The sequence below is a fragment of the Corvus kubaryi genome, unplaced genomic scaffold (assembly GCF_017639235.1).
Source record: "Corvus kubaryi isolate FWS band 111438036 unplaced genomic scaffold, C.kubaryi_AGA036_p1.0 37334, whole genome shotgun sequence".
Lineage (NCBI taxonomy): Eukaryota > Metazoa > Chordata > Aves > Passeriformes > Corvidae > Corvus > Corvus kubaryi.
This window is the reverse complement of record NW_024581108.1, coordinates 15,908,367-15,934,990: the sequence shown is the minus strand read 5'-3', so window position 1 is coordinate 15,934,990 and position 26,624 is coordinate 15,908,367. Positions and strand designations below refer to the sequence as shown.

General features: G+C 43.1%; 1 protein-coding gene across 2 annotated transcripts; it reads right to left on the bottom strand.

The window, feature by feature from the left end:
• Positions 1-561: 561 nt before the first annotated feature.
• On the bottom strand, positions 562-25,514 carry KDM4A (lysine demethylase 4A). Of its 2 annotated transcripts, none has more exons than XM_042030499.1 (22): positions 25,459-25,514; positions 24,934-25,086; positions 24,565-24,740; positions 23,296-23,410; positions 22,344-22,537; positions 20,870-20,919; positions 20,269-20,372; positions 19,083-19,220; positions 17,955-18,205; positions 17,004-17,170; positions 15,709-16,058; positions 13,851-13,971; positions 13,082-13,260; positions 10,677-10,881; positions 10,307-10,383; positions 9,497-9,552; positions 8,594-8,702; positions 7,485-7,673; positions 6,621-6,791; positions 6,031-6,150; positions 5,374-5,466; positions 562-4,339 (listed from the first exon to the last, which is right to left on the bottom strand). In XM_042030499.1, exons 2-22 carry the CDS (start codon positions 25,069-25,071, stop codon positions 4,199-4,201), a joined length of 3,144 nt encoding a protein of 1,047 aa, XP_041886433.1. In that variant the 5' UTR covers positions 25,072-25,086; positions 25,459-25,514; the 3' UTR covers positions 562-4,198. The 2 variants fall into 2 exon arrangements, with proteins under 2 accessions (XP_041886433.1, XP_041886434.1); XM_042030500.1 differs by having other exon boundaries at positions 25,434-25,485.
• Positions 25,515-26,624: the final 1,110 nt, after the last annotated feature.

Below are 26,624 nucleotides of genomic sequence, written 5' to 3'. Positions count from 1 at the left end.
AAAGCTGGCTTCAGGAATACCTGGCACATTAGGTTTTAAAGATATGAGCTGAAATAACACTACAATAAGCAAATTCCTCAAGGTCACTTAGTGTATCAGTAACAAAAATCCCTGAGCTAAAGTAGAGGAATCTCCTTTCCCTGACTGCCAGTTCAGCAGGTCTTAACCAGCCTTGTGAAATTCAAGAGTCAACACCAAAGTAAAGAACGGAGTTGTCTGAGACTGCACCCAGGGAAGATTTTCTGATGACTCCTCTTCTGGCACTCTCAGGTACAGAGGGAACCTAAGGCAACTCAGTTCTTGCTGCAGATGTCTCAGCTCTGTGTTTCAGTGAGGAGAGATGATTCTGTGGTTCCATCCCTGTTCTAGTTAGACAGCCAAGCTGGACTGAGTCCTTGAATAACAGAACTCTACTGAGGTCTCTAAAAGACACCTAAGAACTCACTAGATAAGCATTAAAGAGATGAATATTAGAAAAGAATAATGCTAATGGAAAAACTAGAAGCATGATGAGGATTTCCAAGTTCCATTGCTTTAGTTTTTAAATTAGCTTACAGATAGTCTTTTTTAAAATTAGGTTTATTTCTTGAGGAAACTGAAAACAACATACGGGCTACCAGAGTCTTGATTTCACCCCATGTTTCATTAAAAAATGAGCACAACTGCAGACATGTCAGACAACAGGAGCCCAGTTAAAGAATGTAAGAACAGAGATGCACTGGAAGTCTTAGGATAAGTGACTGTGCTCTTCAAACAATGCAGAATCAATTCAACCCAACTTGAAACACCAGGAAGAGAGAGAAGGAGCAAGGAGAACGGGTCCTACTACTGACAGTACTCCCTCTGGTCATCTGAGAGGTCTGCTGATAGAAAATAGGTCTCCTAGAAGTCCAGCCACAGGCAGAAACATTACTGCTTTACAAAGAACATAGTCACCTTTTAAAATCTTATGAATAGTTATCATTGACTTGTGAAGCTCATCCTGAATTAAGGGCAATCCACTATTTGTTTATACAAGAAACACTTTTTGTGGGTCCAACCTGGACCAGTCACAGATGGAAGCTTCATGAAAAGTGAAGTAAAAAGGTCTACTGCCTGTAGCACCACATGCAATGAACCAAACAAAGGGCCACCAGAGCTCCTGTGGGGCATATTGAGCATGATTTTGTACTGAACATATTCAAGAAACGCCTGACTAGCTGATCATCTGGCAGCATCTCACCCTCACTGGAATGATGCTGTAAAAGGGATAAACACACTTCCAAAAAAACCAAAACCACTGGAGAAAATTATCAGACACGATAAAAGTCTAGGTAATGGAAAGCCTATGTACTTTTGAGACAGCTGCTCTGTATAGAGCTTTTATTGCTATCTGTTATACTTCAAGCCATAAACCAAATTGCTTTTGCAAAGTCATGTAATAAAGGCCCTTCAAACATCAGGGTCACTGATTTTAAGTTCACAGAGAGAAGCCAAAACTGCAGTTTAGTCCCTGCAGCAGGTAACAGTATGCTCACATTTGAATGATGCAACACAAGAACTGACAGGAAAATTGGGAAGGCCCTTTGTCTCAGAGTACAGGATGGCAGTGGTTTCAAACACAATGCAGTCAACTGACAAAAGCAAATCTGGCACCTGCAGAAAACATGCCAAAAACGGGTAGCAAAGCTCCTATTCCAGAACAAATACTATGCACAGGAGCTCTTGAAAGTCACTTAGTACTGTTAAAGGTTGAGTGGCAAAATCTGCTGCAGGTGAACAACAGAATATCCTGAGTTGGAATGGATACACAAGGATCAATAAAATCCAACTCTTGGCCCTGCCCAGGGCAACTCCAAGAACCAACTCCAAGAACACCAAACAAATCCAGCTGTTTCCTACTAGGTCATCATTTTAGGATGAAGCTGTTGAGCAAGGTGTTTGCAGCATAGCATGTGGCACCTAAAAGGCGCATTTTAGTTCTAGGGCAGTCTGGGGACAACGCCTGAATGCAGGCACCTTTTCTGTGGAGGGAGAGTGGCAGATTGAGACAAGGAGTATGTTTTTCAGTAACACACAGGTAGTGTTCATCCTATGAGAAGTTAATACCAAATTAACTCTGACAGAACAGAGGCAAGTTTGTTAAGACCCCACCAGCTCTTCTCCACGTTTGCTCACAGCACATCACTTCAGAGGCTTACATACAAGCTCAGATGTCAAAGTGCAATTTCATTCCTCTTGCCTGGACCAGATTAACTGCAGCTACCAGATTCCAGTCTTAACAGATCCTGGTTTTATCAAGCCAACTACCCCATCCATCAGAAAATCATTTAACACCCTGAAACCAGGAGTTTTGGACATGTTAAAAGGAAAAAAAAAAAACCAAACCAAACACCACAAAAAAAAGTCATTATCTCGGTTCAGAATCTGTTTAAGCCTTCCAATACTGATGAACAAGGTATTCCACCACAAAAATAGGACAGATTACCTCTATGCAAAACAGTGATTGTGCAAATCTTTGCTACTTACATCATCCTCCTCACCCTATAAAAATGTAGGGCTAAAGATTTTCTGTATAAAAGTTGCAGTTTATTTCTTTTCTGATCAAGAGTTGTATCACTACTCAATACTACATTTTATTGCTAATCACAAATCGATGCACCGGGGTTTCAGAAGGGTTTGGTTTATAGCGCTCCTATGTAATAAAAGGAAAAAAGTTACAAATCCAGACTTTGCAGACACATTGCCATGTCCCTATAGAAGCAGGGATGCATTAGGTCTGTTTCATTAGAAAATTCTCCTCTTGAACAGTTTCTGGAGAACACGCAGTCATGATTCTCTCCAGTAGGAAAATTCACCCCATCATTCCATGCAAAAAGAAGGTGGCCAATCTGCTCCACAGCCCAAAATCCCCTTCCTACAGAACGGGAAAGGAACATGTATTTACACTGCTCCTACTGTGGTATGTTAATGCTTAAATTATTAGGAGCAAGTTGGCACATCTTCCAGGTACACCTACTACCCAGCTCAACTCAGCTTCCTATGGCTGGGGTAGCAAATTCTCTCCACCACAACTGAGATGTGTCCTAATACTCTACAAAAATGCTGTGGTAACCTTTGCCAGACAGCAACATGGCAGCACTCCGGCTTCAGAAGAGCACTGCACAGCCTTTCAGTAATACACACGGCTCAGTGCATACTTCTCTGTCTCAGACCCAGTATTAGCTGCTGTAAGCAAAAGCCTGCGGACACACGATAGACAATGCTGCCCCAGAGGAGGGACTGCACTGCTTCAGATACCGCTGCCCTGTCATCCCCAACATTGTGATGCCTGGATTTCAAGAAGGGAGAGTTAGGACTGTCCCTTTAGTCATATTGCCTTAGAGAAACTCAAAAGAAACTCTTTGGGAGCTGAATGTCTATTGGGAGCTGAACACCTATTCTTGTTAGAAGGCTGCACTTCACAAGGCTCCAGAGAGATTTCATTGGTTCTGAGGCACATTCTATTAACAGTTAAACTCATGATTAAGTAAGTCAAAAGCACTATCAGAACAAAAATATTAAATGGAAGGTTAAATAATTTGTCGTACAGGTTTCAATTTCACATTTCACCTGTTCACACAAGCACCTCCTGTCTGTTCAGATTTGAACAGGCTACAGCTCAACCTCAGAAAGGAGGTGCTGAGAAACAAGAGACTGAAGCTGCTTGCAACAAAAAAAAGGGATATAAATATAAAAGAGGTTCCATTTCCAGCACCAGTAATACTGCCTGCCCAAGCCCAGGTGTGATCACCAGGGAGACTCCTAAATTCAGGAACATTATTCAATTAAAACAATAGACCATACTATCCTGCAAGCTGCCAGGATTCCTGGCAACAACTCCCCAAAGAGTTTGCCACCTGTCCAAATTGTCTCTAAAGAAAAAGCAAGACTGCTCAACAAGATGAAAGCAACATCCCCAAGCTGGCTTATTTGGTAAGGACCCAACTTCAGACCAGCAGTCTGCAGGCATCAGCTTCAGCAAATGGGATCTCTTTCACTATCCAACAGCTGCCTTACAGCTACTGCAGAGCATCAGCTTTTTAGCTTCCTTAAAATATAAAAGAACAAAACCCCAAAAGAAACCCTGGATTCAAAGCATCCAAATATGGCCTGTTGTACTGGAACGCTTAAATCCTTGGGGGAGGTGGGCATCTTCTTCCTCTGCCACAGGCAGCGTTTACTCCATGATGGCCCGGTACAAGGCAGGTTCAATATAATCTTCACGGTAGCGTGAATTGATCACTCTTTGTCTCTTCCTCTCTTGACTGACCTCCTTCTCTTCAAAGATCTCTGTGAAGCGCATATCTGAAGCTATTGACTAAGAGAAAAAGACAGAATTAGTCACTAGAGCACAGATCAAATCCCTTGTCTTCACATCCTCCTATTGCATGTAAGAAAGAACCAAGCCAAGACACTTGGGAACATTCAGACTTCTTCAAAAACTGACCAAACACAAAAAGAAAATATTTAAGAAACTGGATTTACAAGTCTGGGGATACGTTTAAGTGAACTGTAATGAGAGATCTAAAGAATCTCAAGTTTCAAATGTAATTGAGCACCTAATTTAAATTCACAATCACTTTCTCAAAGTAATAAACAGAGTCAGCTGTTCCAATTTTGAAACAGTCTAGCACAATCTCTGCTTTATGGAGCAGGCATGCTTAAACTCCTGGTCACAGAATTCAGCTGTAATACATTCTTAAGACTCTAACATCCTGTGTGCCTGCCAACAGATCTGCATCAGGGTGTGCATGTTTGTGCTGTACAGCAAAACACCCCAGTATGCCGTCTGTAACCACAACTTTTGTAGTGGAAAAGTGTAAAGCAAAAAAAACAGGGGGTGTGGGATCTCCATCTTTATTGATAATCAAAACTTAATTGGAGACACCCATGAGCAACCCTTTCTGAAAACTACCCCTATTTGGAACAGGTGTCTGGAGACCTGCAGAGGTCCTGTCCCACCTGAATTATTTTACAGTCTCAAGAAACAGCCAGCTGTTTTGATGCAAGCCTATTAAGGGCTTCTCAGAACAAAGGGTAAGTGAAGGAACTGGACCATTCTTTGCAATGGAAGTAAACAATGGAACTTAAGAATACAGGTATGAAAGGGCATTAACGTGCTCTCCCAATCTGTGACTCTATGATACAAACTCACACCCCTGTAGAAGGGGAAATTCTCTCCAGAGCGAGACAGAACTTTGCTTTTGTAGCCTGATCAACTACTGAGCTTTGCAATGATTAAGGAGAGCAACAGATTGTTATTTTGCTGCTGCCACGTGCTCAGAGTGCTGTTCAAGCACAGATAAAAGTTCAACGAACTTCTTTAGTAGCATTTGCACCCCATTTACCTACCAGCCTTGACTTCACTCTCTTAGGAAGCTCCTCTTCAAGAGTATATACATCATCCCTTTTCACCATCAGCTGTGAACCATCTTCAAATTCCACCTAGAAGAGAACCAGAAGTTCTGTCAGAAGTCTCACAAGTTAGAACCCTCCCACAGCTACCCAGAACTTGCCTTCTCCCCACAGAGTTCTCTTGTGAAATAATCTTCTACCACTTGAAATTTGTAAGATACATATGCAGCTATGCACGCTGGAACAGACTTTAATCAAAACTTTTTTTGGGATATTCTTTTAACACCTGACAAGACAATGTGGCTGTTCACTTTAATACAGTCTGAATATTCATCCCTTTGGAAGCGTGAAAGGTATGGTGCACTCTCACTAGAAAAAAGCAAAATAAACTTATTTTAAGTACTTTAAACTACAGGAACACAGTCTGATGAAGAATTGCAGACCAGCAGTTTTCAGAAGTGGACGCTCAAGTAGGTAGCCAGATGTACATAGAACTGCAAGCAATTATTACCAGCAACTGTTGCCAGCATCTGTCACTGCTAACACAGTGAGAGTAACTTACTCTGGAGTGTTTAAGCATGACTCCCCTATAGCAACCCTGTTAACATGATTGGCTTGTTCTGAGTGATGCATTTTCAGACAGCAGTTTTGTACCTGGTACATCTGGATAGCGTGTGATGCAACAAACTTGGCTCCATAAACTTGTCCGTCTGTCCATCTCACTTGCACGACTTCCCCTTCAGCAGGGGGACCTAACTGAAGACAATCTCGACTCTAGAATGAAGAGGGAAGATGGGAGAGACAAGAAAGGTAAGCAGGTTCTTTATGTGAAGATTCAGAAAACCACCAAGGAGGCACACTGCACACCACCCCAACAATTCTCCATTTTAGGGATGGAGAACTAGGCTGAGAGGCATCCATTTATGTCATCTGCATTTAAATCCCAACAGTGGTACCAACTTCAAAGTACTTGATGTGGGAATGGCATACAAGTATCAGCAAGTTTTCCTTCAGACCTACCATTGCTAAGCAGCCAGAGATCAGCTGCACTCCCCGTTATACCTGTCCTTATATGGCCTCAGTTAAGTCGTTCTCAGGTAACATCTCTAAGGCCATCCTGCAGCACATCTGAGCTGCTACAGGACCCAGGGAACAATTACCAGATCCCTGATGTGTCTGCTCTACAGCAGCAGGAACTGACTCATATCATGTGACCTGTACCAGAACCCCACTGCAAAACATACCACAATGTCCTCTGGGTACAGGTTATCGCTGAAGGAGCCATCATCAAAGTTGACCTCGTAGAAAGTCTCCTTTGCAAGGCTGACCACTTCGCATTGATAGAAGCGACCATTCTTGTGCTTGCTGATGACTATCTGTCCAGGGGACAGATCCTGGAGTGCAGCCTTAGCTCGCTGAGAAGAGAAAAATCACTTTTTATATAATCACTCAAAATAAAGAATGTGTTGAAGACCATCGCTCCAGTGCTGGCAGACAACAAAGTAAAACATTTTAGTTCAGGTGAGTTACTCTACTTAAGCCATCACCTGCAGCATTTTAGAGAAGTTCTACCTCCAGAATTTTAAATGCCTGAAGTCTAATCTGTTACGTGCTACTGTCCTTAATTTACTTAGTAAATTGGATTCTCATTCTTCAGAGCAATGGAAGGCCTTTATAGAAAACATTTTCTAATAGATTGTTGTGGTTTTGGTTAAAAAGGCTGCATGGGAACTTTAGAAACTAATCAATCACTTAAATGTGAAATTCTGAGACCATTCATGCAGACTGCTGGAGTACTGGCACTAACTCCTGCATATTAAGTATCACAGCATAACCCCACCACTGTTCCTTATTACAACAGCCACAGGAGGGATGTGATGCTTTCAATCCTTCTGGTCCACAAACCGAAGTACAGTAGAGGACCTGACTAAGATCAGAGTAGCAGCAAGGCTGGTATTAGAATCCAAGACCAACACCATTAGATTACATTAAATACTGTGAGACAGCCAAGTCTTCAATGAAGTTTCAAAAGAATCACACAATCTAAAAACTTTTCAGTGCCTCCAAGACACTGCAGTTCAACTCGTGGGAATAACACACCTACTCACCTCTGCCTGAGATGGAGTCTTATGCCTGAAGCAGGTAATGAAGACAACAAATGGCCAGTCATCAGGCTGCATCATGACTCCTGCGGCTTGGGCACAGCTGACATGAAAGGATGTGGGGCACCGACCATGTGAGCACTGTACACAGCAACCTGCAATTCTCTTTCTCCTTTTCTTGCAGAAGATGCATTTCTGTGGACAGAAAGCTGGAGGTTATTGGTTGGCACTAGCTTTTACCCCACACCAAGGGCTAGCTGGTCTAGCTATAATAGCTTATCATGTAACAGCTGTGCCATTTAGCCTCTTGGAAAACACTGCTGCTTTCTAACTAAACAGAACCAGGCAGTTTTAGTCTACGACAAGACAATAATGTATATAAGTAAAGTAATAGAGGAAAAACTTCAGTTAAATATCTACCAGCTCAACATGCACAAAGCATGCAACCCAAGGGTGCCAGCAACAGGTCTTAATTAGTCTGCAATGTTCCATCTCAATAGGGCCTTTCAGCACTTGACTAAAAAGTTACATAAATACAAACAAGACTAGATTAATGGGAAATGACCACAAAGTAACAGTTAAAATTCTATCACAACTACCAGTGACTCAAGTAAGCCTGCTGGGCAGTTGTAGGAAAAGAATGTTATCTGCAATGCATATGCAAAGCAGAGTCATTTTCCCCTCAACACTGAGCTGTTAAAACAGCTAAGTACAGTTGCTTTCCTGCTGAAGACCTTCACCCATTATAGGAATGCTTCACATATCCTGAGGCATCTCAGTGCTTGAGAGCAGTCAACAAAGCAAGTTAAATACTAGAAACTAGAAAAACAAGCACAACAAATTATCACCATTACACCACTGTATAAATGTAATTTGCCACATACTGAAAACCGTGCCCCTTTTGCTGACTCTTCATGTGAATGAACACACACTAGAACAAGGAAAGATTAAAAAAAAATGGCAACAGGGATAACTGCCACCTCTCATACAAAGAGTTGAGCAGACTATACAGTTCAGTCTGGAGAGGAGATGAGTTGGGTTTGAAGGGATAAGCAAAGCCCCTCAGATTCTGAATGAACTAGAGACACCACCGATGCAGCACAGGTGATCCTCACCAGTCTGAAACGTTGCAGGGGGATTTTACCAACGTCTATAGGACTCCGCTCTGCGATGTTCACAAATTTTGCCTCCAGTACAGCCACAGCACACATCACATGAACCCACCTGTCAGGACAGAAGAGAGGAAAAAGAAATCACTATGCATTAGGCCAACAGAGGATGCTTCAGAGTTTACGTAAATACAGTTCTACTCAAGTTTGCCATAAAAACCACAATAAATAACCTCTGAGAGCGATCAGTGTGATCTTTCTTCCTACTGCTACTAACAGGTCACACGTAGGGCAAACACAAGACTTCTTCGTACTTAAAATCTGCTACTAGGGGGCTTAACAGGAGAGCAATTTAGTGACTCCTGCATGATAAAAGGCTGCCTGACCAAGTTTCAGTTATTTCATGGTGCTACAAGTCTGCCCCACTGCTACTTTGCATCAAATAACTTTAGATGATGCACCACACCCAAAGGACACAGAACAGGCAATTGCATGCACATTATGCTGTAGAGGTACCCTGAATTTCAACGTTGTGCTGCTTAAAACTGTGGTTGCCCTTTGTCATCACTGTAACCACAATGAGACGGAAAAATCAAAATCCTCTGTAGAGAAAGCACTGAGAGATGTTAGTTCATTTGGAACCTTATTTTTATGTGGTAGGTTATACCTCTGCACATTACAGCTCTGCACTATCAAACAAAAAGCGGTGAACAGCTGCTACCAACAGAATGAGAACCAGGCGTTACCTACAGAGATATGAACTCCTCCATGAGAAGGCAATGAACACACGAAGTGTGAAGGGTGTTGTTGGTCACTCTGTTACACCAACCGCAGACAGTTTACCAGCTTACCCTCAGATACTTAGGAACTGAGCCTCTCCTTAAAATCCAAAAAATCTGGAACACTCACTTGTCATCATTGGCTCTCTGCAGCGCTCCTCCTCGTAATGAACACAAACAGCAGTCCTGGAGTAAAGAAAGCATTAGCTGGAAGAGCGAAGTTCAGCACCACAATTACTGCAGAACCTCCACCTCAAAATGCACATCCAGAAGAAGAAAATGATTTTGCTGTCAGAAGAGAGCTAACTACTTTGTACAGATCAGACCCTCAGCTCTCAAAAGCTGCTGCCCTTAGGGCAACAAATACAGACCCCAAGTCTGTTGAAAGCAAGCAGACCTACCACTGAAGGGTCAACTTGTTTGTTATGGGATCATTTTACACCTACTATATCCTATATCCTTCCTTTGGGGATATGTAAAAGGATCTGGAACAAACAGATGAGGAAATAATAATCAAGTAATTATGAGGAAATAATAATCAAAAGGCTGACCCATTCTACTGACCTAGAGTCTATATAGCTATTTGAGGGAATCCCATTCCTCTTGCTTTCCTCACATGTGCATACCTGCCTAGTTGTTAACACAAGTTACTTCTGGCTTAGAAATAACTACCATAAATTCAGACAGACAATGGAGCTATTCCCACATTCATACAGAACATCTTCCTTCTGACTCAAATGAGCTCAGCAGCTTTGCATCAGTTAAAACAATATCATTATGGTTTTAAAGTACCAAAATACAAGAGACTGGCTCTGAAACATTCTCTAAATTTTGTTCTTTTCACAGGATAATTAAAAAACCCAACACCCACAACACTATGTGAATTAACTTTGTAGCCGGGTTCCCAGATGTGCAAGACTCCATCTGTGAAAAACTTTACCTCTTCTAAGGCATTTTCTGCACACCGGGAGCACATCCAGTCTTCAGTGGCTTTGTCAGGGGATACACCATAACAACCTAGAACAGACACATCTCACTCAAGAGCTTATTTACACTCAAACCCATTTCCCTTGGGCCCAGAAGTAAAGCAGGAATTAAAATCAATGAGCCCCAGGATGATGCTGTGTGCATTTGAAGCCACCCATGCAGCCAACTGCCTACCCCACAGGACAGCACCCAAGTATATCCTCCTCTGGTAAGGGCTTAACTTGGTCTATTTGTATGTTAAATCAACTGGCAGAGGGCTGCTATGATGTACAGACTCAGTACAGAGAACACCAGAGCTTAGGGTAACATCTGGATGCACTCACTCGCATGAACACAGACATGGCAGTTCTTGCAGGTGATGAGTACACTGGTTCCATCTTCCTCCAGGTAGGGAGTTGAAAGATTGAGGTCAGTGCTGCAGCCAGTGGCAGTAAAGCACATTTCAGGAATCAGGGGTTTAGTTCGGATCTTCCCATCAGCAGCAGCTGGAGTTACTCCAGAATTTTGACTGCTGCCTTCACATTCTGCCTGTGAGGGATGGACAGGGAATTTAAGTTTTACAAGTAAAATGGTCTCACATCATCTTTACTCACACATTATTTCATACATATATCCAGTTTAAAGAACGAATGAAGGTGCTGAAAGATGAGTTGGTAGGTTAGGTGAAAATATAGTTATAACTATTTAAAGTTATAAGTATAAAATCCTCAGCTGCTGTGGCTTCAGAATGAAGTTATTTTCTACTCAAATACTAAATGGAAAGTCTGAATTGTATCCCTCTAATGCGCAACAAGATACACATCAAACTGCATCTCTTCTGACAGAAGAGAGGGAATCACCAAGCCCACCTCATGCTCTCTACAGGCAACACCTCTTCTCCATCTTCCCCCTGTAATACAGAGGATCATAACACTGCTATCCATCAGTGTACACTTACCTTACCCTTGATATGGAAAGATTACCAACACATGAATAGATACCTACTACAATCCCCATTGCTTTTTCCCAGTGTAGTTCTGAACAAGTCTAATGGGCTTTAAAATTAATTTGTTCCTGGAAAATAAACAGACTAAAAATGCAGTTTCCCATATAAAGCTCAGGAGACTTTCAGGCTAATCTTTCGTAATTTATTCTTCTAAACCAATGCCAAATCAAACAGCTAAGACATACAAAGTTTACAGAGATATATTTCCATTCAAGCTACTCTTCTGAACAGCTAAACAGAAATTAATCTTTCTCTTTGAAAAAATGTTTAAACCATCTTTTGTACCTCATAGGCAACCACAGAAGTAGCCTCCCTCATCTTTTAAAATTACTGTTAGCAGAAATGGCAGTAGCAGAATGAATTTGCACTGTCCCTCCTACAGTGCATCAAAAGCTAGGGAAAAAAAGTTCAGGCAATACTCACAGTTGGAAGGAAATGGACATGTTTTCAACAAGTCTTGTTTAGTCTAATTCTGTAAAACTTACTGATTTACACTGAATGTCAAGCAAAAGACAAAATGACTGAAGAAAATCTATAACAAAGTTGAATAAAATATGACTTTTTTCCCCCCAAGCAGCAGACACTCTTCTTCCCAAAGGAAAAGTGCATATTTGTCTGGCATTCTGTGCCAACTTTTTATTTGAATGGGTAACTGAAGTGAGTTTCCAGACTTGCTACAGACTTTCTGAACAACAACTCTAACCACAGCTCGCATCTTGGAAGAGTTTCTGCTCCACTGTCTGGTGTGGACAGACATTTGAAAACCTGCAGCTAAGAGTTTTCTTACAAAAAAGAAGTTAAGAGAACTTCAACTATCCTCAAATTATTAACTTTATTCCCTCAAGCACTAGTGAAATCCTCATGTACCATACAGTTTGTAAGCAGAATTTCCATTCCTAAGAACTTCATCTCAGACAGAAATAGCAAGACTGAACAGAAACTATGGCCTATGGTTTTCATGAAAATCAGAACTATATGAAATATAAACCTTCAACAAAAAAGTGAGGTCTTTACTTCCAAAACTGTGGTGAATATGTTTCTAGCGCCACCACAACCATACAGTGATCACAAATGAATCAAATATGGTTAGTGTATGGGAAGGGTCAAACTTACTCAAAGTTGCAGGTCAAACATGCAGACAACTGTTCAAGCTACCTTAAAATTATTAATCTTAGGTATATCAACAAATTCAGTGGGGACTCCTGCCTGCACATTTAGTCAACACTACAGGAGTTCTGCACCCTATCCTCTGCTACTGTCTTGGATACACTCCAAGACAAGACAGCTTTCAATCTATACCATCTACAAACACAACCCTTAATCCTTTTAAGTAAAAAGTTTTCTTCCTTGCCAGCTCCTCAAAGACTATGTGCTACAAGAGGACGTAAAGTACTTTTCTGAAAACATTCTAGCAGTGAAGGAGTCAGTCTGGAAAAGAGAAATGGGATTTTATAGTCAGCTCCAGTAACATTTAAGCTCCATTCTGTGGTTTGAGCAAAAGCCACAAAACACAAAAGCTTCTGCTGAACAGCTGAGTGAGCCCCCTGGGAACCCACAGGGGTCTATCACAGGTGTGAGGATGTTCACATGTGCTCTCCTGGAACAATTCCTTGGGAAGACTGCAACATTGATACAGCTTTTGTTAACTGGCAACATGCAAACCCCCATATTTAAAACTATGTACCACAACAGGCACCTACTCTGTTATCTCTGGTGATAGCATGACCAGTCTTGGTTTCATACCTGATACGCCTGGAAGAGCATACAAACAGCACAGTATGGGGGCTGCTGGGCCATGGTGCGATTGTATTCTTTTTCAGCCTCAAAGTTTGGTGGACGGTTCTGCCACAGCTGGCTCAGTGGCTTGGCCCATGCTTCTGTCTCCTCAGCCTCTTCTTCAGGAGTTAGCTGCTCTGATGCCTCTGCGATAAGAGAGCACTCACTCAGTGATTTTGTGTCCTTTTATAGATGCTCTTCTTGTAAATGAAACTAAATAAGGCAAGAAGCTATGAATGGAGATGAAAGAAAGACTGCCAGAAAGCAAACTGACAGAAGGGTGATGGAAGCCAGTAACTCAGTCTCCTTTTTAAGAGGCTTCTACTAATCAAGCAACAGTGCAGACACAAGATAGGCTTATTGTGAGAACAGAACCAGCTCCAAACGACATCAACATCAAAACTAAAGCCACCAGCCAAAGAATCTGGCATTCGGTGTTTTTTTTAAATCATGAATATTTACATCAATGACTGGAATGGCCTAAGGCAGATGCAATTAGGCAACAGTCTCTGGTACTGGTTTAATTTTTCTTTCCAAAGTAAAGTACAGAAAACAAAGATGACACCATTTGAGAGAAAAGTTTAATGATGCAATGAGGTAAGCACCTTGTCTAGGAGGCAGAGGCGTCACTTGCTGACTCCTGTTTATCACCAGTTAGTTACTGGAATATCCTACACTGCCCACAGAAGCTGAGACCCTCTCTCCGATTTCCCAGAGAGCATAAGGCTTTACCTACCATCATCACTGATGCAGTCTTTCACCAGGAGCGGGTGATGGCGCGGGAGTTTGCTCAACGGCTGGCGACGACCCTTGGATTTCTTACTCTCCTTCACTGAGCTTGCGTACTCCTTTCCCACCTGGACCAGGAGAAGCAATTCAGCTGTCAGTTAGCATGTTCCCTTTTGACATTATTTTGGAAGGAATTTACTTTGAACTTAGAGAAACTTCTTCAAAATGCACACATGCTTCCACAGTTTTACTTCCAACCAAGCAACTTCAGCTCTAAACCCTTTTCCAAGTGCTCAGAGCACTTTTGCTACGAAAAACTGGACAGAGCTGTACTAGCTCTGTCGAGTCAGTGGAATGGACATTTTTCACAGGTCCCAGTGTAGCTTTTCATGCAAGTCTGTTTAGTTAAAGAATCATGTAAAAGACAGAAACAAAGAAAGACAAGCTGGATGGTTCAACTTAAAAGAGCTGTGATAAGAAGTCTCATGAATTCTGGAGAAGCCACGCTTGGTGTGTCACTTAAAATATTCCAAATTTAAAAGTAAAAACAAATAATAAACTAGAAAAAATACAGAGCTCATAGACATCTCCAAATAAAAGGGTTATTTTAAATGAAGGACACTTTCATCCTTTCTCTTCATTACTTGCCTTAATGTCTTACCAGAGAGACTGGAATAAGGAGATTGCAACAACAGCTATTTCCTCTTCCCTTAGCCTCATACAAAAACAAGTGACACACTGACAAAATTACTACTAACCTGACAAGCAGGGCAATAAAGGTTATGATTTTAACAGCCCAGAAAGTCTCTCACTAGATAAGAACCTTTTTTTAGAATCTATTATTATTTTAAAGCAGAAGTAAATCTTGGATTAAATGCATCTTACATATGTTTAAATACCTTCTTTTCATAAAAGAAGCCAGAAGAGAACACAATAATCATTACCTCTGATCTCTTACACAGAGTTGGATACAAGACTTCTAAGAAATATTGAAATGGAAATTAGCATTCCCAGTTGCCACCTAATGGAAAATTTGTTTTGAAATATACCACACTGGGGAAAAAAAATCCACACCCATTGAAAATTTCACCTTTTCCCTGTATAGAGCATTCGATGGAGACATCAGTATCTGCAACAGAATGTCTTTAGTTTAAATAGCCATGACGACTGTCTCAGTTTCAGCTCAATTATCAACAGATTGTGTCCTTAGAAGTCAAGAATTATGCAAAAGGAACAGCAGATAGACCAATCATTACTGGCCACCCATTCTCTAATCACAAATTTAAACAGGAAAACAAAATATTGGAAAGACACTACTAGGTAAGATTCTAACTCTTCTCTTAGGTTGTTTAATAAAAATTCATTGGCAGCTTTTAAATACACAGATTTACATTCGCCCAACCAATATTTTTGTTGCATCCTTTCTTCTCTTTTAAAAGGAGACGGATGTACCCAGGTATGCAATTTTATATTAAAAACCCCTCATCACATCAATGTGCTTGCCATAAAGGCTGGAGCAAATTAGATTCATTTTAGGTGCAAACAGGTGGCTCTTACTACAAAAGGACCTCAATCAGCTTGTAATACCACCATGTCAAAAACACCAAGCTACCCTTTCCATTACAGCACTTACACAGTTTAGAGAAGTTCTCAAAACAGGTGATCTCCTTGCTTTCTAGAAGGGGTTAAGTGTATAAGGCTTTCATCTAAATTCTTGTGTGTTTAACAAAACCCAGAGGTGCAAACTGCTATGCAAACACCAGTGGGATGAAACTGTCATCTGCAGAAATAGGTAGTTTTGTCACAGCAAATCCCTGATCATGGAATTACAGCTCTCCAGCTTTCAGTTCTTTTGCCATTCGTACCTCTGTGAGTTCTTGCTCATTGACACTGGAGGTGGCACTGGCTTTCTTCCCTGAAGTCTGTTCATTGTCAGATCCACCAGCATCCCCCTTAGCATAGCTGTGGACTGTGAACACCCTGGCTGGCCCAGGAAGAGTTCGTTTTGCCAACGGATCAGACGATTCAGAGTCTGAAGAATAGGCAGGTGAGCTGGACTGAACACTGGATGTAGCACTCTGCTTTGAAGCTGGCAACACTGAAGTGGAATTTGAAGCATGTGAAACGGAGAGATCCAGTACAGCTGCTTCTTGTTCCTCCTCCTCCTCAAGCTTCACTGTTTTCAATTCCTCAAATTTGGCTGAGTCCACACGATCTGGAAGAAGAGATATACTGACTTTTTCTGAAGTTTGGGCAGAAAGAGAACACTTGTGCAACTCTTTGCACAAAGCCAAACAGAAAAGCAAACTACTACACTCAAAAAAGCAACAGTACACCATATAGAATAGACGATTAATTCAAACACCTATAAAGTCATAGATGGCTTAGTGAGAGAGAATAAAAGCGTCTGCTCACTGCCTCTCCCATTAGAAGAACTAGGGTATATCAAACAAAACCAGCAGACAATGAGTTTAAAATAAACAGAGATGATCCTTTATACAGATACCTATGTAGTTAAAACAGCCCAGCTCCTGGCCACATGTTGCTGTGGGTAAGAGGTTACAAACATTCATGGGAGACTTAATAGAAAAAAAAAAAATAAAAACCCACACACCAACAGAAGATTATTAAATACAAGCTGCAAAGGGCTGGAAAACAAAATACAAGAGGGGGCATCCCATATGTTTTCCCTGTTCTTGTGTTGTTCCATATGCCCCCTTGCTCCTCCCCTAACAGCAAGGATAACTCACCCATTACAAGCCATATGAATTTTCTCCAGCCTACTTATTACAAAATTACAAGTAACACACCTGTAAAGCATACCAGACCCACTGTACCAGGAAGCGTGCATATGTTTTACTAAGCAATTCCTATAAACAGGTCACATTGCTCAACAGAAATATAAAGGAACTTAGACTACTGAGGCATCCTATATATTTTTTTCGTATGCAGGCAGGCAAAATAAGAAGAGTAAAAATCCAAAACTAGAAAATGGTAATATTTCTCTTATAACAGTACATTTCTGAGGTGCTAGCAATGGCTCTGACAAACTAGTGTCTGCTTTTTTGGACACAAAAGCATCCTACCAACAAGCATCATATGAAAGAGTGCCCCAGACAAGCCTGGCACATGGTTACCCGAAGTTTGAGCCTTTGCTCACCTTGCTGCACAAGTTCACTCGTAGGCCTTTCACAAGGCTCTGCCATGTCCGCTTCATACTGTGTGGAGCTCAGCTCCTCCTTAGGGAAGGCCTCACTCTCACTCACCTCCTGAGGCACTTCCAGGCAGACCCTGTGCCTTTTTGTTCCTATGCGGTGCTTGGGGACGCTGCAGAAGACAAATCCCTATGTCAGGTTAGCAAACATGTAAATGTATCGAATTTCTGTGTGAATGCATAAAATACAGTCTGGTTTGGATTAGTGTTTTATGAGACAGCATCTGGAAAGCCAAATAGTTTTCAAATTATTCTGAAATGTTTTCTTTGCTTTTACAGAATAAAAGTCAGTAATCCTTAGAGATGACTTCTCAGCATGTTAATCATGTATTAGGCAACTATGCTCTAGCCAGGCATTCTTTACCTTAAACAACAAAATCCCTCCAAACAAAACCTCAAACAAACCAAACCAACAACAAAAAAATCAACCACCAAAGACAGCTTTAGGAACAGTAGCTGACACTGACTGAAAAAGATTTAACTGCAAAATGTAAGATGATTAGCCTGTTGGCGTTCAGCAAGGAACTGAACACCAATGTCACAGTTTGCAGCACTGATTCTACCAGAATTTGTTAACAAGTACTGCCCCATGATCTCAATATAGCCCCTTTTTTTTTCTGGCTTGTCAGTGCAGGGTACACACTGCCAATCCAGGCTTTGGGGGTCTGTCCCAAGATGAAGAACCACCTTCCAAGCTGGTGTGTTTCCTGCTTACCACAGACTACCTATTAATGTGGACTTGAATAGTAAAAAATACTAAGAGTAAACCCTGTTGCCAGGAAAAACAAGTATTGCGAACTCTGACTGTTATTCTATCAGAATGGCAAACACTTAATTGCAACTGGGTTCAAATTATAATAATCCAATAGAAAAGCAGAGGACTATATAAAGCAGTACCTTTTTGTCTCATCCCCAGCCACCTCCTCTTTACACGTCTCTTCTGTTTCCATCTCCTCAGCACACTGTTTCCCATTCTTGACTTTTTGCATGAGATCCCCTTTAAGGAACTCTGCTGCCTCTGGGGTTGGAAGAGCATGGTCAATGACAGTCACATCCTTCCCAGCTTTCCAAAGCTTGTAACGATCTGGCTGGTACTTCCTCACAAACACATCCATGGAGATCTTCACCATGTCCTTCCGACACGAGCACTGAAGTCACAGAAAATATTAAAGTAAGGCCAAATACTCAACAATTCTATCCTGCATTTCTCCAGCACTTTGCCTTCAGGAGTTTAAGGAACAAAATCCCACTCTCACACGTAATTGAGCCTCAGAACTCTCAACACTCTTTCCCAGGAAATCAAAAGGGTATATATTAGGTTACTAAAAATGGCAGAAAAGCCAGCAAAAACCACAAAACAGAAACACAGATGTTATCACAACAACTAGGAAACTAGGAAATAAAGCTCACCAGTCTATTTACAGAGTTGCTGACTGTTTTAAAATGAGCTCATACAGAAACAGGCAGCAAAACCAGAGACTATAATGAAGGAATAAGAGCCACATAAACTCTGGGCCTACCCAGAGCAGTAGAGATTCCCCTCATCCAGGCATGGTTGTAACTAGTGCTTTAAAGCATTCACTTCAATTTAGCTTCTGAAAACATAACCCTTGTTCGTAAGGCACCTCTACAGGGATATAACACTATTCAGTCTAGAGGTTCAGCCAAGATACTTATTTTGATAAGTCATTTAAGTTACCAAAGTTGTATTCCAGGCTAAACAGTCCATAAATAATGGTTAAAATACTGAAGAAAATAGTGATGAGCTCTGCCCACCAAGCATACTCTTTCATCTCTGGAAAGACCAGTCCCCTGAGCCTCACTTAGGCTGCACAAAGTTACAAAGAAGTTACGTAACATGACAAAACACGTTACAAGCTATCCATGGTTGACACAAGGGCAGGAAGCAGCACTTGGGGTGAATGTTGCTACTTTGTGAGAAAGCAAACATCGCATCTTAAAAGCCCCAAAACCACTCCCTTAGAACAAACAATGGGGTCTTAATGATGGCAACAGACCACTCACCAGCACCGACTGCTTCCCGTACTCAATCCACCGAAGAGTAGCAAAGTTGGTAGATTCAGCACAGTTAAAGCCGTGGTTAAAGCCAGCATGATAGCTATAAGGAAAGGTTATCATGAACTCTCCAGCCTCCTGCGTCACCTAGAAGACAATTGAGACATCCCAGTGTTATTCAGAATTTAAGAATGTACTTGGTGAATATGATTAAAAGGAGCTCCTGTATTCCTTTCTGCAGCACACCCAAAAACCCCACTCACAGATGGTGACTGGAGCTCCCTGCTGCAATGGATAGACTTGATACTGACCTTCACTATTTTGCTACTTGTGTTAAATAGCTGTTTACTGAAAAGCCATGCTCAGGAGTTTTTTTACTAAAACACAACAGGAAAAGAGCACAGAAATGGTTATAAATACTCTGTGACCAGCTATAGGAAGCTCATAAAGATACTTATCTGTATCAGCTACAGGTTTGGCTGAATAGCATCTAAGATCAAGTAAATTTCTATTCACACAGAACTTGGAAATTTACTGCTGTTTTCTTTTGCTGTTCATACTAAAGTACAACTCTCAGTCAGCCTTCTACTGCTGCTCTTCAACATTTCCCCACTGTAAAGGTTTATAACAACAAAACCCTTCAGCTGTCCAGGTAGATGGGATAGTATTTCTGAATAAGAACTCAAAGACTAGATCTTTAATATCGCTGTGTGGGAGTGGGAACGGCAGGTCATTACCCGAGAAATTAAGGAAGCCTATAAAGTTATTAATGTAATTAAAAAATTAACAGGGAACAACCCTTATTTTCTATCAAGGAAGCAGATTGCAACAAACAAAATTAGCAAGGCCAAGTTTGAGACAAAAAAATAACAATCTCACTTCACTGAATACACATCTCAACAGTGAAGTGAATCTAACACAGGAGGTAATGTTTAGTTCTAAGTCAAAAAATTAAAAAAAAAAATTACAGAAAACCAAGCTTTTGTTTTCAGGAGCCCTTGACAGATTTTTCTGTCTCAAACTCTTTCAGGCCCCAACTGCCAGATAAATGGAAGTACAATAGGAAGGACTGCCTTATCTCCTGCCTGTTTCTATTTTCCTCTCTAAGCATCTGCTACTGGCTGCTGTCAGAAACAAGACAAGGCTGCAGGAACCTCTTGATTAAGCTGGTATAACCACGATTACTTTTCTACACCTTATCAAATGGAATTCCATATTTCTTCAGAATTGATGGAGAGATGAGAGTCATCTTGTGACGGAGAAATGCTTCACAGCTTTGGGCACTTCCCGGGAAAAAACCTGTTTAAAATAAAGACAAGGAGAGATGTTACCATTGTGCTCAAACTACATTTATCTTTCAGCAGTTTTTATGAAAAATTACTGTCTAGACACTTTTTCCCTACAAGTATGGACCACTTTACTTGAAGTGTACTAGCTTGCATGCTGAAGAAAAATGACAGCTCCCCAAGATTTATCTTTTAACAGCTGCCAGTTTGAAAGAACATAAGAAAGACCTCAAATAGAGGGATCCTCCCTTGGCCATAACCTTCAAGTTTTAATAATCAATAGCTAATGATTTTCTCATTAAGGGTTAGACAGACCACAAGTTCATTATTTGTAATGTGACATTTCTCTTGTGTGTATCCTATAAGCAAATACAAAGTAATGTCATCTATATCCTAAAAGGCAAATTATCAGTTCAGTCATGCTAGCCTGTGCTCTCTAAAAGAGCTGAAACCCACTGCAGCTGTCCATCCCATCTTTAGAAAAAGGCAGGACATGAATTGCCTGATTACCTTTTGCAAGTCTCTCCAGCCGCTTCCCATGCTCTGGAGGGATAGAGTACCTGCAGTCGTAAGAAGACATCTGATAAGTAAAGTGACAACAACAAAATCTGAAAGTTTGACAGGAAATCATAATCAGTCATCAAGGCGTGAATTACTTAAAAAAAAAAAAAAATCTCTGTATCTACACTTGTCTTTTTCAAAGTTCAATATAAAGCTAAAAATCTTCATTGAGGACTTTTACTTTTCTATCCCAAGAAAAATCAACACCCAAAACCTGACCATTTCTTTCAACAACTTTTGCTCAAGCAACCAAGGAAGTAAAAAGTCTGATGCACATGATTAGCAGATCTGTGCAGCAAAACATGAATTGCAACGAGAAAGGGAAGAGCACTTCCTGAACTGTCTCAGTTCACAGCTGTGCAATCTCAGTATGCTCAGTGCAAGGAGAAACACAGGGCAAGACAGAAAATGGGATCACCTCTTTCAGCTGCTCAGACCAAGATGGTACTAAGTCAGATGCCACAGCCTTAACACCTGCACAACTCACGGAGTGCCCTTTAGGGGTATGTCTCTCTCTGTACACACCTTTTTATGGGTGGCACAAAACTCCTGGCTGGTGTGACTACAATAAATCAACCTACTCAGTTTGCTTTCACTCTGGAATACAGTGCTATATTCTGAATGGATTCCTTGCTAAATTAATCAAAGACACCAGCAAAGCTCACTTCTTCCAAGTACTACTGTAGAAGAAGCAACGGCCAAATAGTTCAACAGACTGAATTATTCTGTTTCATGTTTCCCTGCTACTGCCACTGCATGGGGCTGTTCATGGGTCACATTGTGCTAGCTATTATTTTTTTCTTCAAAGTTGTATTAAAAGGCAGCCAAAAATACTAGTTTCCAACAAAAGTGCCATGGAAACAATTGTTGAAGTTGCTTGAGAAATTAATTTGTGAACAGAAGGGCATGATTCACTCTTCAAATGCAAGCCATGATAAAGAGAAATTCAGGAGCCTCCCCTAAAAAGAATCAAGAAAGCTCAGACATTGGACAAACCACTCAGTGACATCCATATGATAAACAGCTACAACTCTAAGTCTGTTAAAAACTGCCTGTTCTCCCAGTGCTTGTGTGACCATACCTCTGTATGGTCATTTTAGAGCCTCAGGAAATGATAAGCAAGTCTGCCAAGTTTTGGCCCTGCCACCGCAGAGAGGATCCACACTGTACTGTAATTCAGAAGAACTCTAAATCAGGACAGCAAACAGGACCCTCTTAGAAGGTAACCAAACAAATTCTACTCAGGACATGCACTACTTTGCAGCTCCTTACAGATTTCTAGTATCCTTGGTATCAGACAGAACTGCAGTGCAAGACTGGAGAAATGGTAGTTATTTTAGTCAACACTCAGCTTCATGCCTTTGACTCCAATATTTTATGGTATTGCTTTTCTACATCTAGAAGATTCCTTAGAAAATCTTACCATGACTTGGGCTCCCCAAAATGCAAGTAATTAATACTGTAGAGATCCATGTCCTCGGTGTGCCAAGCAAAAGAAGTTTTCCACATGCCAAAATATAGGTAAGGAGTATTCACTCCTTCAATGGTTATGCCACTTTCATTCTCCACAATATCCAGGATTGTGTTCAATCTGCCAATATTCCACGCATCTACATGCTGTAAAACACAAGCCTCATGTCAAACAAGGATTACAAAGAACAAAACCACACAGCTGAGATGACAGTTTGCAAAAGCTAACAGACACTTGTGAAACAGCACATCACAGAATTACGCGGCTCAAGCTGTGAGCTAGTTCACCTAAACCCAACAACTCTGCATGGTGTAGCTTGCACAGTGATTGCTTACTGGCCTTTAAGGAAGGAAAGAGAGTTACCAGTCAACATAATGATTACAAAGGAGAAATAACCATGAAGCTACAGATTTAGCAGAGAATAGCTGATGTTGATTGAGCTTGAGCTGATGTCTGAACCCTCTTGAACAAAACCACTTTTCACTCCAAACATCTTTTAAAAGAGTAAATCATGGTAATTTAGGAGACAAACAAGCAGATTGCAAACTGTCTTTTGACAGTTATCATCATGCCACCTAACGGCTACAGAGCTGTCCCACAAAAATACATACACCAGTGGATACCAACACTGCATGCATCCACTGATCAACACTTCCAACTCTCACACAACCTTCAGGACAAAGCAACGCTTGGGCAATAGTGTTTTCTGCTTTCCTAAACTAAACTACACTACACTGAAGTGCTAGCAAAGGTCCCTACCTCTGTCAGCCACCTACTCCAAAAGCTGGAACTACGCTAAGACTATCATTAACTCTTTCCAAAAGGTAAGAGTCAAATACCACATTAGTATTTATGGAATGCAATGCAGATAACTGTTACCTGAAAACCAGAACAGTTTCCTCACCTTGTCGTAGAGTGTGCCGTTAACGTCAGCTCCGTAGATGGGGGCATTGAACGTAAGGTTCTTCCAGTATTTTCGTTCAAGGTCTTCAAAGTCCGTGTACCGGGGTGTACAGTACCTGAAAAAAACCAAGAAAGGTACTAAAGACTTTGCAGTTTGATATTTGAAAAGTCTAAACCAACGTTTTCCTCGACTGAAAGAATGGAAAGCTACAATAAAAATACCTAATGTGTGTTATCAGCCAGACCCCTAAGCTGCCAGAAGAGAAGTGAGAGCAGTCATGGCTCTGTTTCTGTGACACTTGGGAACGGAAGTATCAGGAAGAAAATTACTTTCCCGTTTCTCAGTTTACTTTCATTTTTGCTTTGTGCACTTTTCCGGGTTCAGAACAATTTCACCTTCTAGCTGAAGCTACTTAGAAACAACAACGCGGTCAAAACCAGAAATGATACAAAGAACAACTTAAAAAACATACAAACAGACCCAAAGTTTTCCCACCACTATGAAACTAGCAAACCTTCACACTCACCATGGTCAAACATGCTCTGTTTACCAGCAAAATACCTGCTTTTGATGCCCATTCCTTCTAACTATATACTGGACTATGCGTAGCACTGGGGGATCAAACTTAGTCTTATCTATTTAATGTGTATCTATATACATAGATTCCACACAATTACATATATAACATAAAACAGTAACTTACATCAAATTATTCTATTAAACAGAACTCTTAAATATCTGGTCTGTACTGCTTTTGAAAGATAAAACAAGCTTTGATGGACCGACTGCAGCTGGCAATTCCAATGTTATTTCTAAGTAATTACTGCAAAGGCTATTTTGCTCCAACTCCTTTTCAAGTGATCTTCGTCTCCTTTTTTATGTCACGAACATTCCTTTCTCCACTACTCAATAAATACTTCAATGGTCTAGCTACTGGGGACAGACAGACAGGAGCCCACAGCACAAACAGAAAGTTCTGCTGCCATTACACATAATTTTGCTGCACAGATGACAAAGGTCCCCATGCACACAGCCCACTGTACAAGCAACTTCATCTGCCCAGGGCATGACGCTCACACTGCTGACCCCAGGCCGCATGGAGGACCTGGCCCCCGTGGATGCCCCAAACCTAGAAGCGTTCAAGGCCTGCTTGGATGGGGTCCTGAGCAGCCTGTTTTTGACCCTGACAGGGTGGGGAACCAGATGATCTTTAATGTCCCTTTCAACCCAAACTATTCCATGACTCTATGTGCCCGGAACCGGCCGTACTTGTCACTGTTGGCGATCCTGCGGAACTCGCGGACCGTCATGGCCTTCTTCTGGATATTGTACTGCGTGAAGAGCCCGGACTGCCCTGTCACCACCTGCTGGATGGGTGCGGGGATGACGAGCTCGTCGATGTCATCGTAGCACTGCCGCGGCTTCCACTCCTTAGGCGGCACGATCTGCGGGGACACACGGGCCGGGAGCGGTGGCCGCGGCCGGGGACAGCGTCAAACTCGGGGAACTCGGGCCGAGCCCCGGCCGGGGCGCGCCCGCCCCACCGGCGCCGCGGCGTAAACAAAGGGCGGAGGCGGCCGGTGCGCGGCCCGGGGCCGGCGGCACGGCCTCCGCCCGGGGGGAGAGGGAGTGTCGCACCTTGGCCAGCCCGGCGCGGTGGGCGCCCTGCGACTCCACGTAGGCGATGTAGCGGCTGAAGTCGCGGAACTCCTCCATGGTGGGGCGGAAGGTCATGATGCGCTGCCCAGGGTTGAGGCTCTCCAGCTCCGAGGCCATGATGCCGGGCCAGCCCTGCGCGGAGGAGGCGGGGGTGTCTGCGCGGGAGGCGGGACACCCGACCCGCCCCGCCCCCCCCACCCGCCGGCCAATCGCCGCGGGGTCCGCACCGGCCCTGCCTCCTCATTGGCGGAGGACGCGTGCCCGTCAGGACCCCACGGCTTGCTCTCCCTCTTACGGCGGAGAACGCCCCCGACCCCCCCCCCCCCCCCCCCGTTGACCGGCCCGGCCCGGCCCGGCCCGGCGCGGCGCGGCGGAACCCGAGTCCCCGCCCGCCGCGGTCCCGTCGGCAGCGCGGCCCGCTCCTCCGCCGCCCCCGCCCGTCCCCCAAACCAACGCCCAGCCGCCGTATCCCTCCGCACCACGCGCCCAAATAGTCCTGCGGACCTCCGACGCCACCGCGGCCGTTCCGCTCCGCCCGAGACCCACCCTGCCGCCCCGCCCCTTCCCTCCGCCGCCACAGCCAATCGCTGCCCGCTTCCCGCTTCACAGCCAATAGGAATTCGATGGCCGGCAGGGGCGGGCCAGCGAATCAGGAGGCCGGGCGCGGGGCGGTTGCTAGGCAGGCAGGCGGGCGGGACCAGGAAGTCGCTAGGGGGCGTTCGAGCAGGGGCCGGGCTGGGGCACCCTCAGCCCGCGCAGTCGCGGCGGGGGCAGCGTCCCCATGCCGCCCGCATCCCACCCGGATCCTTCCCGCATCCTTCCCGCATCCCTCCTGTATCTCGCCCGCTCCCCGCCTCCAAGCCCCGGGGAGTCTCGCTGGGTGCAGCTGATCTCGGTCCAGCGGGCGCTGAGCGCGAGGTGGACACTAACCCAGGGTACGTGGGTGCTGCAGTGAGCGGGTGAGTTTCGGGCGCGGAGCGGTGACACACAACAGGCATCTTCCAGCCGAGCACACGAACCCCTCTAATTATACTCCTACGGTTTCCGTGTGTAAACAAAGCCAGAGTAGAATTTGATACTTCGCAAAAGTTTGGCAGCGAACGCAGACTGGGGCTGGACCAGTACCAGGCCCGGCCCACGCCAGGGTGCTTGGCCAGCACAGTCCGGTCATCTAGAAACGTGGAAAAGTGCCGCTGTAGCCAGCGGATGTTGCCAATAATCCGCCACCGTTTGTGTCAAGGACTGGGACCTGACAGTACAGCTTTAGCAGCAAATGCCTTTGAGTGTGTACAAGGCCGAGTGCTTAACAGACCCTGTCTAGGGACACTGACCTCTCCTTGGCTGGGACTGACTGCAATTTTCACACTGCGCAGTGCTAAATGCATTTTAAATCTTTAAGTGCCAATGAGCAACCTTGAAAGTAAGCAAAACCCACCTGAAAAAGGTCCCAGCCATCCTCAGAGACCGCACTCAGTCCCTCATGCCTAAATAAAACCTTAATTTCACTCTGTTTCTCCTAATACGTGTTTCCTTTGGTGTCATGCTATAGGCAGGCAGCAGCCCTGAAAATTCTGACAAAACACCACTCCAACACAGGTTTTCCCTTGTCTGCTGCCTCTCTGATGTGCTCCAATTTTGAATTGCCATGTATATACACACCAAAACCCCAA